We start from the raw sequence: 15,928 nt of genomic DNA, 5'->3' as shown, positions 1-15,928 counted from the left end.
CTACTTATTCAAGATTACTAGTTTAAATTACCAATTTAAATATTTCCAAATCAACAAACAAGCTTTTTAAAGAATTAACTCACAAGAAGAAAGCAAAAATAATTTAAACTGAATAGATGTGTAATTTTTAAACAATATTGTTTTATTAAATCATTTTTAAAATTACTGTGTTGTTTTGTTATAGTGAATTATTGTTAAATCATTTAATTAGTTCTTGTATTTACATATGTTCCTTGTTAAATAACTTCAATAATATTTTTAAATATTTTTTTTTAATTTAAAAAATAAAGGGATAGAATCGGTCGTTAAAAATACAGTATTCAAACGTATGGTTATTCCCCTTATTATTATTTTTTTATTTCTTTATAATTTAGCGCGCTGAACCTTCAAACCCACCACCAACCAGCCAAAAACCACAAAAGGTAGTTGTCTATAGACATTTCCAAAAGCTTTTAAAATAATTAATTAACTAGTGTATTATTTCATATTGAGATTTTTGTTTAATCGTTTTTTTAGTTTCAGAAAGTTTGTCTCATATATTTTTGACTAATATTTTTTCACTGTATATATATATATATATATATATATATATATATATATATATATATATATATATATATATATATATATATATATATATATATATATATATATATATATATATATCCACGTTTCTACTTTCTCTAGGCTTCAGATAAAGGAAAAGGCGTAAGAACATTGTTTTTAATTGTTTATATTTTTTTATTTCATCATTAGTATTGGTTGAAAACTGCATAAATAGGCCTACATTTTTAAAAATATTAATATCATTCTTAAACGATAATAATAATATTTTCAAATATCAATACATTATCAATTATTTGTATAATTATATGATGTGTGGGATAACAATAACAAAATCTTAATTTGCAAAACTAATTAGGACTAGACGTTATTAAAACATTTTATTTTTATATAATAGTCACATCAGAGCATCAATTTACAAATGTTCCAAACTTTATCATGTTTTTTTTTATTATTTGACAAGCATTTCAGTAAAAACTTGACTTGAAATGAAAAACAGTTTAGATACATAAAACAGCCATTTTAAAATCTCATTCTTAATTATGTCTTCTCTATTGGCACCTCTCCTCTCCACTCCACTACCTATTTAAAACTACTTGCATTCACTCGACAAAGGTTACACAGCTTAAGTAGTGTTATTCAGTTCACGTTTATTCACAAATCAACGTAACCTACTCTATGTTAGTCGCTACCGAAAAAACCTCTAACAATCGTTCTTCCGTTTTATACATGCATTCTAACTTGATAATATATATATATATATATATATATATATATATATATATATATATATATATATATATATATATATATATATAAATGCGCCGAGATAAGTCAACATACACAAGCACTATCCCTTAAGTTCTAGACTATTCCAAAATATTCTAACCATACTCAGAAACGCCGACTACACTTTTTTTCAATTGTAACTTTATTTTGAAAACATTACATTTAATACATGTTTCATTTGAAAGTCTCAAATAAGATTTGAATTGTGCAAACTATAGAAGACAGTATGCAGTGGCGTAGCTAAGATTTTCGGGCCCCTATGCAAAAATTATCAGTGGGCCCCTTCGTCACCCGTTAGGCTATAACTGAGTTAAACATGGGCAGCGGAGAAATCGATTGCTATTAGTGTTTCTTCCAGACTTTTTTCTCGGTGGGGGGGGGCACTCGAAATTTTCGGGGGGGGGGGGGGGATGCGGGCGGACTAAAACTTCGGGAGAGGGGGGACGGGGGGCCGGACACTATTAAAAGTATATACTTTCTATATCGATTCCATTTTTTTCGGGGGGTAGACTCTCTTCGGGGGGGGGGGGGGGGGGAGAGGTTTCTGTCTCCTTCCCTCCTCTGAAGAGATGCTTGGAAGAAACACTGATTGTTACTTACGAGGGAGGAGTTTTAAATAATGTAAATTTGTATATGTCCTGATTGTGTATTTATACTGTACTGTAATATTATGTACTGCACCGTAATGTAAAAATCATTGCGTCACAAGGCAAAGGTCCACATTGGGTAACACCTTTTAGCTTTGACACCATGACAAAAATTGTAAAATGTACTGTCAAAACTATGTTTTATCCAGTTAAAATACTAAAAGATTATTAGGAAGAGAGGGGTGACAGCCCACAAAAAATGCAAAATTGTTGGGGGGGGGGGGAGGAGGTGGCGGGGGGTGGGTGGTTTACACCTTCAGTAAACGCTCAGGGGGACGGCCAACCTTGTGACCGCTAACCAAGCACAATTTTAAAAAATTGTATCTAAGTTTATTTAGATTTCATTTCTTTTTCATGCTTTTAAGTTTGCAAAATTATTAATGAGCTTCTTGAGATCTATTTTAGCTGGCCAAGTTACTGATTCAAAAGGCATAATTACAATTTGTTTCATAACATCATCATGTTATGCAAATAATCAGATTTAAAAATCCCATCATAGACATCAAACTCTCCATTATCACCATCGAATGTTAAAGAAATTTAATACGCAACTGGCATACCCGTCCACATTGCTGCGACCTAGTCGTACTTATAGGGGAAACAGAAGGGAGATGAAGGGTGGTGGTGGGGGGGGGGGGGGTAGGGAGTTTCCCACTCAGTTGAGGTTTTTAGCGAAACGTGAAAATATACGGGTGCTGGATGTCGTATCTCACATTCAAATTTTATAGGCTGATTCTCTGAATTGCTTACCAAAACTGCGGCAGCGCCTGTGGTGTTATTAATACGGGTGGGCCCTGTTTGACGCCAGCCCTCCCCCACATTCAGCGCCTGTGGTGTTATAAATACGAGTGGGCCCTATTCGACGCAACACACACACACACACACTGAATGCCACTGCCTATACACTATGAAAGGACATGGGGCCTTTTTTGAAATTTTTAATAATTTCTACAGTAGAAAATAAACAACTTGATTTCCATTTTCTTTTTGAAATTGTTTATATAAAATAAATATTAAAGTTAATTAACTTTTTTAAAGAAGGAACAGGGCCCCTAAGTGCCTTGGGCCCCTATGCCTTACTTACTCTAGCTTTACGGTAGCTACGCCACTGCCAGTATGACGTATTTTACACAATAAACGATCAACACAGCAGATAAAGTATAGCTCTTCTGTTGACGAATGCACGTAAAGTGTTTATGACTGAAGATTTATGCTTTATTTCCACAGAAAAACTAACCAGCCTACAGGAACCGTTGTGGTGAGATATGTTTTTAAATTACTTTATTGCAATTTTGATTTATTTTTCATTTAAAATTTTTATATAATTATTAAATAAAAAATATACGCTCCATAAGATTTTCTAAAAACACTATAATAAACCTAAAAGCACTTTATTTATTCCAAATTTATAAAAATCTTGAATACTTACTTTGTTATTTTCATTTATTTTTTTCAGGCGGAGAAACATATTTGAGATTTTAATAAAAGTAATTATAAATTCATTTGAAATAATGGTAATATTTTCGTTATTTAAATTTGTGAAATGTAAAACAAATTAAAAAGATTTTTAAAAATAAAGTATGTTGTCTTTATGTTTCTAGTTCGTTTTACTTTTAACAGTGTTTGTTTCTCGATTTGGTTATCGACATTGATCAGGACATGCTTTGTGGTATTTGCTTTTTTTATTTGGTTTTACTTATAAGCGGGTTACTTTTAAACATACCTGTGGGCAGCGAACTGCATTATAAAAGTAGCATCAAAGTTTAATTTAACACACTAAATATCGGTTAATATAATTGTGAAAATATTTTTAGCGATAGGCAGCATTTCTCTTAAAACGATGGCGTTTTGTTGCCTAGTATAATTTGATTTCATACCTCTTGAATCTTAGCACATTAAAGAATCAAACCTGACAAAATGATAATATAAATAATCTGTAAAGTTCTTTTTTCTTTTCTTACCGTTTGAACTCAGAATATGAAAGAATTATGTGGTCAGAACGATGCCCAGCCACTTTTTACAATCCCAAACGTGAGTCTGGTGCCCATCTGGGCTGATTGGACTCTGGGCGTTCTACTTACTTGAAAGTGTAACTACTATCATAGACCACCAATATGAATATAAATAACTCACGGTATACTAATTTTTAGATGGGAAACGCTCAAAATTAAACAAAGTACCTATCATAACACAAGAAAAAGGAAACAGGGAAGGGCAAGGAAAACTTGGAGGGACACAACAGAAAGACAACATTAAAGCAGGCTTATCTTGTGGAGAATGTTCAACAAATCGCTCACAAAAATAAAAAGAGCTTTCTGCTGCGGCGGAAAGGATTTGAAAAAGTAGTCCTATATTCTGGTTCCTTTGGTACAAAACTCTCCCCCTACCCCACTACTCATACTTGGATGTGTAACGAATGAAAACTATCTTAAACCTACGCCTAAAAAATAACCCACATTCGACATTTAAAACGCAATAACCCAGAGCATTAGAAATATACTATTATAAATATATTTTATCATATTTTCTAAAATTATTATCGTAGAAATATGCTTAAGATCTGGTTTCTAAAAAAATAATAATAAATATGTAAACTAAAATTTTAAAATCACCTTATCCTTGGGAATGTAACTCAAGAATTAATACAATACAAAAATAGCATAGATCAGTTATGGTTATATTATCGACGTGTTTTTGCAATCCTTAAGTCATATTTTAAAAGTCGTGTTTGAAACGTGGTGATTTTAGAAAAAGAAATGCGGAGTATTATTGTACAAAATGTATCTTGTACAGAGCAGCTTTTGTTTAAAAAAATGTATAACACCAGTTCTACAGCTAAAATACAACAGTTAAGCTGCTGTGTTGGGTTGAACTAGTTTCCAGCCATGACACAAGTAATCCATGTGCACTAAGTAGGTAAACACGTAATAACACTGTGGCATTCTTCATTCATCTGGAGCGGCCGGTGAAAGGGGGGGAGGTTGTATGCACAAGTCACGATCTCTATTAAACTTGGATTTAAGCCAGTCAGTTACAGTCAATTTAACCGCGTGTGTGTGTGTGGGGGGGGGTGTCATAAAACAGAAATGTAAGCTTTCCGAACACTGGAAAACCGGCTTTTGTAAATCTAAAGCTAATACTCATATACATTCATGGTTGTACGAATATATATATATATATAGATATATATATATATATATATATATATATATATATATATATATATATATATATATATATATATATATATATAATATATATATAGATATATATATATATATATATATATATATATATATATATATATATACAAAGAACGTATATGTGTCAGTATTGAGACATATGTGTGGTTAACGCCAAAAATCGATCCTTCATTGGTTAACCAGCAGCTTAAGAGATGAGGGTACATTGTCCTGAATGATTCATGTTATCTATTGTGTAGCCAGCAATGTCGCGAGCACGTTCAGTCACCGCTTAGGTCTTCTATACAGCAGATCTAAAGAATAGTTTTACATACATCTACGTATACAGGCACACGCGCACACTCATAGAACGCACATACATACATTAACATAGGCGCTCGTGCAAGCACGTACCTACTAATATATATATATATATATATATATATATATATATATATATATATATATATATATATATATATATATATATATATATATATATATATATATAATATATGTTATATATATATATATATATATATATATATATATATATATATATATATATATATATATATATAACATATATTACATACATTTACAAACATAGGAAAAGGTGCATACACCGACAATATCTATCGGTGTTGAGAGCATTATTACAAAATACGTTTCTGTTTTTATTTTCCAAATATGTATTAATTTGAACAACTATTTGTTGTTTTCCCTAACTCATTAGTAACACACTAGCTGTATCTAAAATGCATAAACTATACAAGAGTTTTAATACAAGATTTTAGTTTAATAAGTACAATACTGTTGCACCTTCTTTAAGCGTGTTGCAAGCCTTGTGCTATTTAGTGAGTTACTTCTTCAACAATGGTATTCAACATAAAAAAGACATCAATTATGAATAAGATACACATAAAAAGCAATTCAGTTTTTCTATTATATTCCTTGACACGCAGACAAAAGAGCGTACCGTGTTAAGCTTATGACTTAGTGCGCTAATGGCGATTGTGCAATATAAAAATGCGATGTATTGTGCAATATAAAAATGCAATGTTGGAGCGAATGAAAAATTAGAATAACGGCGTAAAACGCATTCCTTCTAATTGCTTCATCCCTTTGAGTAGCCTTATACCGAGACAAAATAGCAATTAAAAAGCAAATTGGTGGCAATTATTTTCGCAGACCACCACACGTCACGACCATACATTTTATCTCTGAAAAGATCTTCCATTGCTATTTATGTCTTCTCCTTCATTCGTTATCTTAGGGGTCGGCGTGGTCGAGTCGGTAAAGCTCATGGTCGCTAAACCGAAAAGTCTCGAGTTCGAACCCTCGGGCAGATGAGGCTCGTTAGCTGGGGACAGCCACTCTTCCAGGAGAGACAACTCCAAAATTAAATAACTGCTGCCCTGTAGTTTGTTCTTGGTTGGACAAAGGCTATGGAAGCAAATCCAAAAAGAAAAGCAGGCTGAAATCGGAGTCAATGGCCTCAATGGCGCAAAACCAGTTGACACGTAACTCTTAATTGTGTTGGAGGCGTGGTCGAGTCGGCAAAAAGCTCATGGTTGATACATTCGAACAGTCTCGAGTTCAAACCCTCTGGCAGATAAATCTCGATCCCCTTCAACACAAATAATTAAGAACGAAGAAGAAGAAGAAGATTCGTTATCTTCTAGAAACTCAGTTGTCAAGTTGGTTCGATAAGTTATTTTATAAAATTGTGCGCTAACAATCTACCACTTTTTTTCTATTATTTCCATATTGAGTGATTATTGCTTACCTATCACCCTAGGCTATGTAAACTTGACACAAGCAAAAATGTTTTTAGATCTACGTGTCAATTAATTAAACATGAAAGTTTCTTACTTGAAACAGTGACAGGCGAATAAAAATAGGCAAATAAATAAAAACACAATTGGAAGAGAACTTCAGAAAATGATAACAACGAAAAATAACAATGATGACAGGAAGAATAAAACGGACATTTTAACAGTGATTACAATGATGACATTAAAAATGAATAAATTGTAAGCATACAACGTGGTAGATGGTATAAAGAAAACCTTGACTGTGCTATTGATTAGGATAGTCAGCATCAAGGTAGAGACAACAAAGTACAAGGGTGGACAGGCCATGCGGTCTTTTTTTTTTTTTTTAAATGGTGTTATTTCTTTATTTTGCCGATTCCCTTTCTTCATTCCCTGATATGAAATTATGAAATTCAATTAGATGGCAAAAAAATGCACACTGAAAATTTGAATTTTGGGTTGTAGGAAGGGGGGGGGACTCTTTTAAAAATTCCCCCTGGCCCCTCCAATACAGCAACCACCCCAGCCAGAATATATTGAACACTGTCATTCATAGTTTAAACAATCTCACGAGGTCTATAACAATGATGGTATTGATGATAATTCTAAACGCATTGATTTGTTTTAATCAATATTGTTGATAGGGTTTTGAAAGGGAGTGTGCACTAAGGCGGTTTTATTTGAGTTTTTTTTTTTTTCAAATAAATCAGCGGTTTCCTAAAATTGTGTACTGTAAATTCGTTTTAAAACACTAAAATGTAGATGCCTCTTACGTTTATCTCACCTTTTCAGTTCACTTATCTAACTTATAAAATCGAACTTCCCACAATAAGCATAACATTTAATGGGGGGGGGGAGGGGTGATTCTTATTCCCAAAAGAACTAGATTAATTTAAAAAACCTTAGGTCGAAAACGGCTTATTTCTACATTGAAGCTGGCTTTATTGTAAATCGTGGTTTTAACATAACGTAGTTATTAAAATGAAGAGCACTAAACGATTAAGACAAGATATTTGCATGCAGTACAACTTGTAAGGTAAAAAAAAGTACCATTGGGTATACAAATACAATTTGTGTTTAGCAATAATGTGTTGATTTCTATAAATTCACTTGTTTACAGACCTAGTTAAATTTTACCTCCACTAGTTCAAATATTGTAAAAATATGTAAAAAAATCTCTTGAGCGACTAAAGCTTTTAGTAAAGAAAGTTAATTAGTTTTATTTTCTTATTTTCATTTCCTTTAAAGGCGTCATGCTATAAATGTTTCTTTTTATTTGTTTTATTAAAAAAAAACTATTCAGATGCGGTGCTTAAATGCACGTTATATACTGAGTCAAACCGCAGACTAAAGGTTTTAGAACCTTTATAGGCTCTACAATTTGCATTATACACGAAAAAAATGGTTAACAAATGTTTAAAAAAAAAAGATGCAATTTATCGATTATTTTATAATAAATTCTCCGATTTGTCAACCTATGTTCAAGTTATTGATTCTAAGATCGAATGCTTAATCGATAACAAAAAACGATCGATGATAGTGTTGGTGTGGCTTTAGAAAAATAACGCAGCATTATATCGAACATTAAATGTACTCAAACAAATGGAGATCAAATATCACAGTTCTACAGTATGTTCCTGTATGTGGATAGTTTATTGTAGTGCATATTGCTGGAACATGTCAGTCATATGATTTTGACATACCTCACATAGTGTTTTAGAACTGTCACAACGACACACAGTAAAGGGTCGTTTATAAATGAGTTCGCACACATAGGGGTTACGATTGACGATACGTTTTGACGAAATATTACGAGAGATGAGGGGAGGTAGTGAATTTCGACATCACAATCGTGAATTCCAGTTACTAATTTAGGCTTTTAAAAAAGAATGAATTCTCTCCTCCATATTAAGCCACCCCAATACCAATGCAAAACAAGGGTTTAGTTTTATTTTCTCTGCCACGGCTACTCGCCGAGTCTGAGCCAATTCCCCCCCCCCCCCCTTTTCCCCCAGTGTCCAGTTAATACTATTGTATTAATACAAATATACTTATGTCCAAATAGACATAAAGAGTAAAATAATGTAAATCTTGTTTCCCTTAGTTTATCAAAATATGTAATACACACGTAACTAACTATAAAGCGAAAAGCTTAGCCAAGCTTAGTTTTATTTCGGTGTTAATATTTAATGTGAACTTTAAAGAAACGCACCCTAGTACATTTTATATTTTGAACTACAGTGCAGCCTACACTGTTATTAAAATGCTTAAACAAAAAACATATTTTAAAGCAAGTGTCGTTTCAAAACTAATTACCCACTCATAACCAAATGTTTCTAGCAGTCTACACCTTTTCTTGCAGTTACCCTACATTGTCTACAGCGATGTTAAGTGGTTGAATGCACAAATACTGCACTAAAAACTACACCAAATACCATAGTTCGGTTCTTGAATCGAGACCTTAGTACATCTCTCAGTGTATACAATTTTGATAGGTCGTTCACGTTGGTGTTATACAAAGAGGCCGGGGTCTCACATACTTTCGTAGGCCGATTTCTTACAAACAGAATAATAACTCTCCACCGTCATAGACTAAGGTCAGTAAAGTTCGATATGGTACCAGAGTTTCTTTAGGAAATCTCTTCGGAGGATGGGGCATGTAGTGCCCACCCCCACCACCTTCCGGGAGCAAGCCCCAGGCGAAACAGAAAACAATGCATGTTGTATATATAAAATACATACTTTTACCGGTCCGACTACACTACCTGGAAATGTGCGTGACCCCCCCCCCCCCCCCAACGAAAGTTCCAATTTACTGATAGTATAGTACCCTACCAATTTTAATAAATTTCGTGCAAAATTTTTTTTTTCTTTATATTGTTTTTACTGCGCTAAAGTACTAAAGCTAGACAAGTTTAAAAACAATGTTGTTATAAAAATAATCATACATTTAAAATAAAATAAAACACATCACTAATATTAAAAAGAAAAAACATGGGGTTAAACACGTTTTATGCGCAATGCTAGCGGTAGACGCTAAATAAAATAAAATATGGAAAGTATCATTCATGAAGAGGTCACGAACAGGTAAAGTACGTCTCCATTTTAAATCGGGCTCCACACCTTTATAGCAATGTAGCTTAAACACTTTTAAATCCCTAAAGTAAACATCAGGACACATTTATCCGAACTATATTCAATCCCTTCTCATGTCCTAATTTTAGACATAAATCTGGGGCAACGTGCCCAATCTTGACCTTGCTCTTACCCAAATCGTGCCTGGTTCCACATGAGTGACTCTGAGACTTGGGTAGCTTGTTAAACTATGTGCGTATGTGCAGCCACCCGTGACGTATCCGGTGACTCATCCTGGTGTGATCATCGTCGGCACGGTAGCTATCACGTGATCACAACAAGACGACCATTATCTGTAACAATTTTTTTCCCCTCTTGGTTTAAAGACTTCGTGTTTAAATAATGAATGACTAAACTCCAAGGCTGAGGAACGAACAATGCGAGATCGTGACTGAACGCCAGCGTCGTTGAGCTGTCTCAAGGTATCGATTTGCAACGTGGTATGTGTCTTTCAACTAAGGACGGACATTTTGTAATTCAGTCTTGTAAGCTAGTCTTGTAAAGCAAAAGTATTGCTGATCACGACATTTTTTTTAAATTAAAGAAAAACAGTTAGGTTGTGTGCTACCTGTCATTGCTAATAAAAAGAAAACGATGGTACATCTAAAATGTTTTTATGTATTTAGACCTCAAAGCGAAATAGATAAAACAAATACGCCAATCTTTTTGTCAACTACTTTTCAAAATGCTCTTAACAATTCATATTGTAAAAACGACAATAACTCGTGGAGAAGGCTTATATATGATTTGTTCTATTGTTATTTTTTAAAATTAAAACTTAAAGATCGATATGCTGACTACTAAATATAATTTTCTTAATGAACTTAATGTTGTTTAAAAGCCATACTAACAAATAATGCTTCCCCTTATTACCGACTAACTTGACTAAATATTCGTGAGCCTCATGTGTGAACTTCACATGACGTAACTGATCGAACGATCAATCCCAACTCACTTATTTGTAATGGATATGGTACTCCCTTAGTGTGTTTTAATAAACGATTGCGTCATAAGTTATTTTTGTAAAATTATATTTCTTAGTGTTGTTATTACAGGTGCACTAATGTGAAAAGTTGGAAAGCAATCTTTAAAAAAAGTACCACAAATCTATAAATACACCCACCGTCAGCCATAACATCAGGTTAAATAAATCAAGAAGTGCAAATGCAAATGCTGAGATGAAATAGAATGAAATTGTCGATCTATATTATTGAGCTCTGAAACGACGCTGACATGTAGGCCACTAGTTACAATCTATCTGAGGAATATTTCTTTTCACAGAAAACCGTCTAAACCAATATAAGTGTGCAAGCTCTTTCAAATCGTAAAGTGCTATATTAATACAAGAGTTAATGTACATGTTAAAAACGTAGTCAATTGTATCTTAAATTGCATTATAACCTGTTTAAAAAATGAAATAACATAAACACTCTGATATTTTAATGTAACAATGTGAGTTTAAATCCAGCTTACATTAACACAGTGCTGATATATTTCAACTTAGAATCCTGGTATGTTAATATTATATATACTACATTACATATCTACTTATTGTGTTGTTTTTTTAAATAGCTATTCTGCTCAAAAACGCTTTGCAATAAAGTTATTAAAATAACATTAGAAGAGTACTACGCATTATATTAATAAACAAATTACTCGAAAATATAGTGATTTTAAATATCTAATATATATTTAATGTAGCAGTAAATAAGATAGTTTCTTAGTTAAATAATTAGTTAGTTATCACAAGCAAGCGATACAGTTTTAGAAATTGTGTAAAATAAAAATCGTAGTTGGAAAAGAGAAAAAAAATAAAGGAACGAAGATAATATAAAACTAAGAACAGGAAAAACCGAAAATTAATATGCAACATTATGAAAATAATTTATATTATAAGAAACTATGAAAGAAAAATATTCACTAGAGAAATATAAATTAGAAGAAAATAAATGCATCAAAGGAATGTAAATAACGCGGGCTAAAGAAGGCCACATATGATGACGGGATGTATGTAGGACACGGTTTACCAGGTCAGAATGTGGGACGGTGTTTGACACGCACCCCATTTTTTTTTTGTTAAGTCGGCCGTAACGCCAGCATGAACTGCTCTATGACGTGGTAGCTCTAGAGAGCATTCCACTTTATAGGATTTCTTTTATAAGAAATTTTCTACCTGCTAAACGTTTTTTTTTAAACGTTGTTTTAATGTCGCGTTGACGAAAATTCGATAAACAGTCTTCGTCTTTCTTTTAAAAGAGGTTTTTATAACTGGAACGCCATTAAATATTGAATGAGTGTTTAAGTCAGGAAAATACGTCACGTGATTTCACTAGCCAATGAACGCGCGCCGTGTACATGATCACGCGCTTTTATATAGTTAATTATTTTGTTTAAAAAAAGATTAACATTTTTTGCTGAAAAGAACAAAGTCAGTGAATAGGAGAGGGGGATCACGATTTTCGTGACGTCACCGTGGAGCAGTTTTAAAATAAATAGCAGACGATTAGCTGCATTAGACACCATATCCTTGCTCAATATCTCACCGTGAACTGAAACCAACCCTCAAAAGTGAGTTGCTACAGTTTTTTTATATACTTTTTTTTACGCTTTATGAAACTTTTCGTATATCTTAATGAAAGATTTGAATGATTTTTATTGCACTTTGTTTTAAAATATTACATGAATATTTATTTAAGTTTGGCTTTTTGTTCACAAATAATGTAATGCTTGTTTTTTTAACTATATTTAAATGAAAGGATTGAATAATTTTTAAAAGCACTTCGTTTTTAAATACTAGGGGATTATTTATTGGAATGACTATTTTTTTACAACTAATGTAATGAGTGTAATTGTATCTATGAACCTAGTTCTACTACTCAGTTATTAAACACTTGGCTTTTACCATGTATATATTATATCCTCTACAACTCAATGTTAACTCTCCACAGTCTACAATGGCCGCTAAAATGACCTGTGTTGTCGCCCTTGCCCTACTCGCACTTGTGTGCATCGTGCAAGCCGCCCCCGTAAGTTTTGATTTGATTGAATACATGTGTGATCAACTATGACCGTTTGATTCATTAAGCCCTCTTAATTAACTTTAAGTTTTCAGTCAACCGTAAAGTATTTATAAAATGCTGTCATGATGTTGAAAACTTTGCTACACGAGTTACTAATCCCAAAAAAATCGATTATCTGACTTGCAGCTCTATCCACAATTAAAAAAAGAATAAATTTCAAAATTACATTATTGCATCTTTATACAAAACGTATAGATCTGCTTTTGTTTTATTTAACATACAGTATAAAAAGCTTGAACATGTGTGTATATTTGAAGAGATAAATAGAAACGAAACTACTAGATTACAATTTATACCTTAAAAATAAAAAGTTTGTTCTGGTATTTGGCTATAATTTAAAGAAATTATCAAAATGCAAAAGACTTAATTTGCAGTTGATGATCAGAATGTGAATTAATACGCGCAATACAGCTTGTGTATAGTGTAATGTTTCAAATTTACAAGAATTTATCTCATAACAAGAATAATAATTTAAAAAAAGAATAATTTGGATTTCCTTTTTTTATTACATTGCTAACATTTAAAGATTATAATGACTGAATATAGAAATAGTTAATTATTTTAAGAAAAAAAAGCTTTTTCTTAGTTTAAGTAAATCGAGACTTAACATAGATTGTATATCAAATCGACTATATAAACAAATGTAAACAACACCTAATGTAAATAAATGTGTTTCACTTACTGCAGTTTTGTATTTCAAATGATACGATTTAAACAAGGAACCTTTTGTCTTTTTTAACAGAAGGGAGGAGCAGGCGCACCTACTGGGGTACCACCAAGTGGAGCACCCCATGGCGATGGGGTAATGACATTTATTTTTCTTATGTATAGATTTAAAAAAAAATATTTTCTTTAAAAAATTTAATTGTAAACCTGCTTAGTTAATTATGTTAAAACAGTGTATATTTTCTAAAATGTCATTATTTTAAAACTTTTGCGATTTTATTATTTTAAATTTATTCTTAAATGTTTAATTTTATATTTTTTTTTATTTACCAATTTGTTTTTCTAATAGAAAAGACCAACAGGTCAACCACCAGCTGATGGTGTAAGTTTTTATTTATTGTTTTTTTTTAGTAAATTGAAATCTTGTTGTAATCAATAATGGTGTCTACCAATTTTAATTTGACTTTTAAGTTTTTAAAAAATATTAGTGAATTTGTTTGCAAATTAGTAAAATATATTTAAAAATATATGTATTATTCTCTTTTACAGAGCAGACCAACTGGAGCCCCACATGCTGATGACGTAAGTCATCAAAAATTATAATGAAAAATATAAATACATATAATCAAACATATACATAAATATAATAATATAATAAAAAATATAATTTAAAATAAAACAATAAAATAAAATTGATTTTTTTAGAAAAAGAAAACCCAATATCACATACACAAATGCAAATAGGCATGAAAACGCCGACATGCTAGAAAAACAACACATTTGTGTGTGCTACTGTCTGTGTGATTGTTTTATTGTTTCATCTAGATCGTCTAATAACAATGTTGGTAATATTCTTTTCCACAGAAGAAACCAACTGGACAACCACCAGCTGATGCTGTAAGTCTGAGTTTTCTAAACTGCTTCAATTGTAAATGCAAATATTGATTATTTCAGGAAGAAAAATAATATCATATACAAAAGTGAAAACATACATACAAAAACATACCAAAATACGTGTAAATGACACATGTAAGACACACACACACACACGCATACATATATATGTATATATATATATATATATATATATATATATATATATATATATATATATATATATATATATATATATATATATATATATATATATATATATTCACGTTTAATGTGCTACAATATGAGTGATTATATTTCATTTCTACAACAGAAAAAACCAACTGGAGCCCCACCAGCTGGCCAAAAGCCAAAGGTAAATACTCAAATGTTTTATTGTTGTTGTTTTGTTACTGTATAAAACCAAATAAAGAGCTTAAGTAGATGCTAAGAATGTATTCTTAATTAATATGTTAATGTATAGTACTCCTTAGTAGTAGCATTTCATCCTGAACAAAGTAGCCACAACAATCCAATGCATAACATTACTTATCTGTTACTATGTTTAGTTATAATTATAATAAATTTAGTTATAATATTATTGTGTTTTATCTCAACAGTCTCATTAAATACGACGAATGGCCATGATCAAGCTAGTTATTTGAAACATGTAAGTGTATGACTTTCTATCCTATTTAGTTCCATCACGATATTATTTTAATGTTGAATTAAATAGAAATGTCATCCTTTTTAAAATGTGTTGTTGTTTACCTTAAAATGTGTTATTTCGTTGTAAAATATATTTTTTTACTTTCAGCAATTACAGAATAGCTTTTGGTAAATTTCAAGTGAAAAAGTAGATTAATTTCAAGACTTCAAAATTACAAAAAACTCTTTTGGATTCAGTTTTGTTTTTTGTTTTTACTCGTCCATGTAAAATGTTTAAATTATTTGTTGACACATCTGGGCAAAATAAAACTTTATTTTTGTTCATAAACTTCAACTTATTTTGTGATTTTCAACTCTGTTTGTTCAGTCATTCTAAATATTTTTCAGTGTTTTAAGTTATATTTTGTTTCGTGTATTTACGTGGGATGAAATGCCGAAAAATCAAGTTTTGTATTTTCCATTCAACTTTGGTACACACAACAGTTATCATTAGAAATTTTAAAAAA

General features: G+C 31.5%; 1 protein-coding gene and 1 long non-coding RNA gene across 2 annotated transcripts; both read left to right on the top strand.

Annotated features, from left to right (window-relative positions):
- Window positions 1-374: 374 nt before the first annotated feature.
- LOC131947059 (uncharacterized) lies at window positions 375-3,565 on the top strand. Its single transcript, XR_009387825.1, has 4 exons — window positions 375-422; window positions 688-708; window positions 3,228-3,258; window positions 3,457-3,565. It is a non-coding gene; the product is annotated as an uncharacterized LOC131947059 (long non-coding RNA).
- A 9,007-nt stretch (window positions 3,566-12,572) lies between these two features.
- Window positions 12,573-15,423, top strand: LOC131947075 (basic salivary proline-rich protein 1-like). Its single transcript, XM_059308154.1, has 8 exons — window positions 12,573-12,702; window positions 13,083-13,160; window positions 13,957-14,016; window positions 14,230-14,262; window positions 14,430-14,462; window positions 14,745-14,777; window positions 15,088-15,129; window positions 15,374-15,423. Exons 2-8 carry the CDS (start codon window positions 13,089-13,091, stop codon window positions 15,380-15,382), a joined length of 282 nt encoding a protein of 93 aa, XP_059164137.1. The 5' UTR covers window positions 12,573-12,702; window positions 13,083-13,088; the 3' UTR covers window positions 15,383-15,423.
- Window positions 15,424-15,928: the final 505 nt, after the last annotated feature.

Source organism: Physella acuta, unplaced genomic scaffold (genome assembly GCF_028476545.2).
Source record: "Physella acuta isolate Inbredline_101_S28 unplaced genomic scaffold, ASM2847654v3 ptg000580l, whole genome shotgun sequence".
In the NCBI taxonomy this organism is placed as follows: Eukaryota; Metazoa; Mollusca; class Gastropoda; family Physidae; genus Physella; species Physella acuta.
This window is presented reverse-complemented; position numbering and strand designations above follow the sequence as displayed.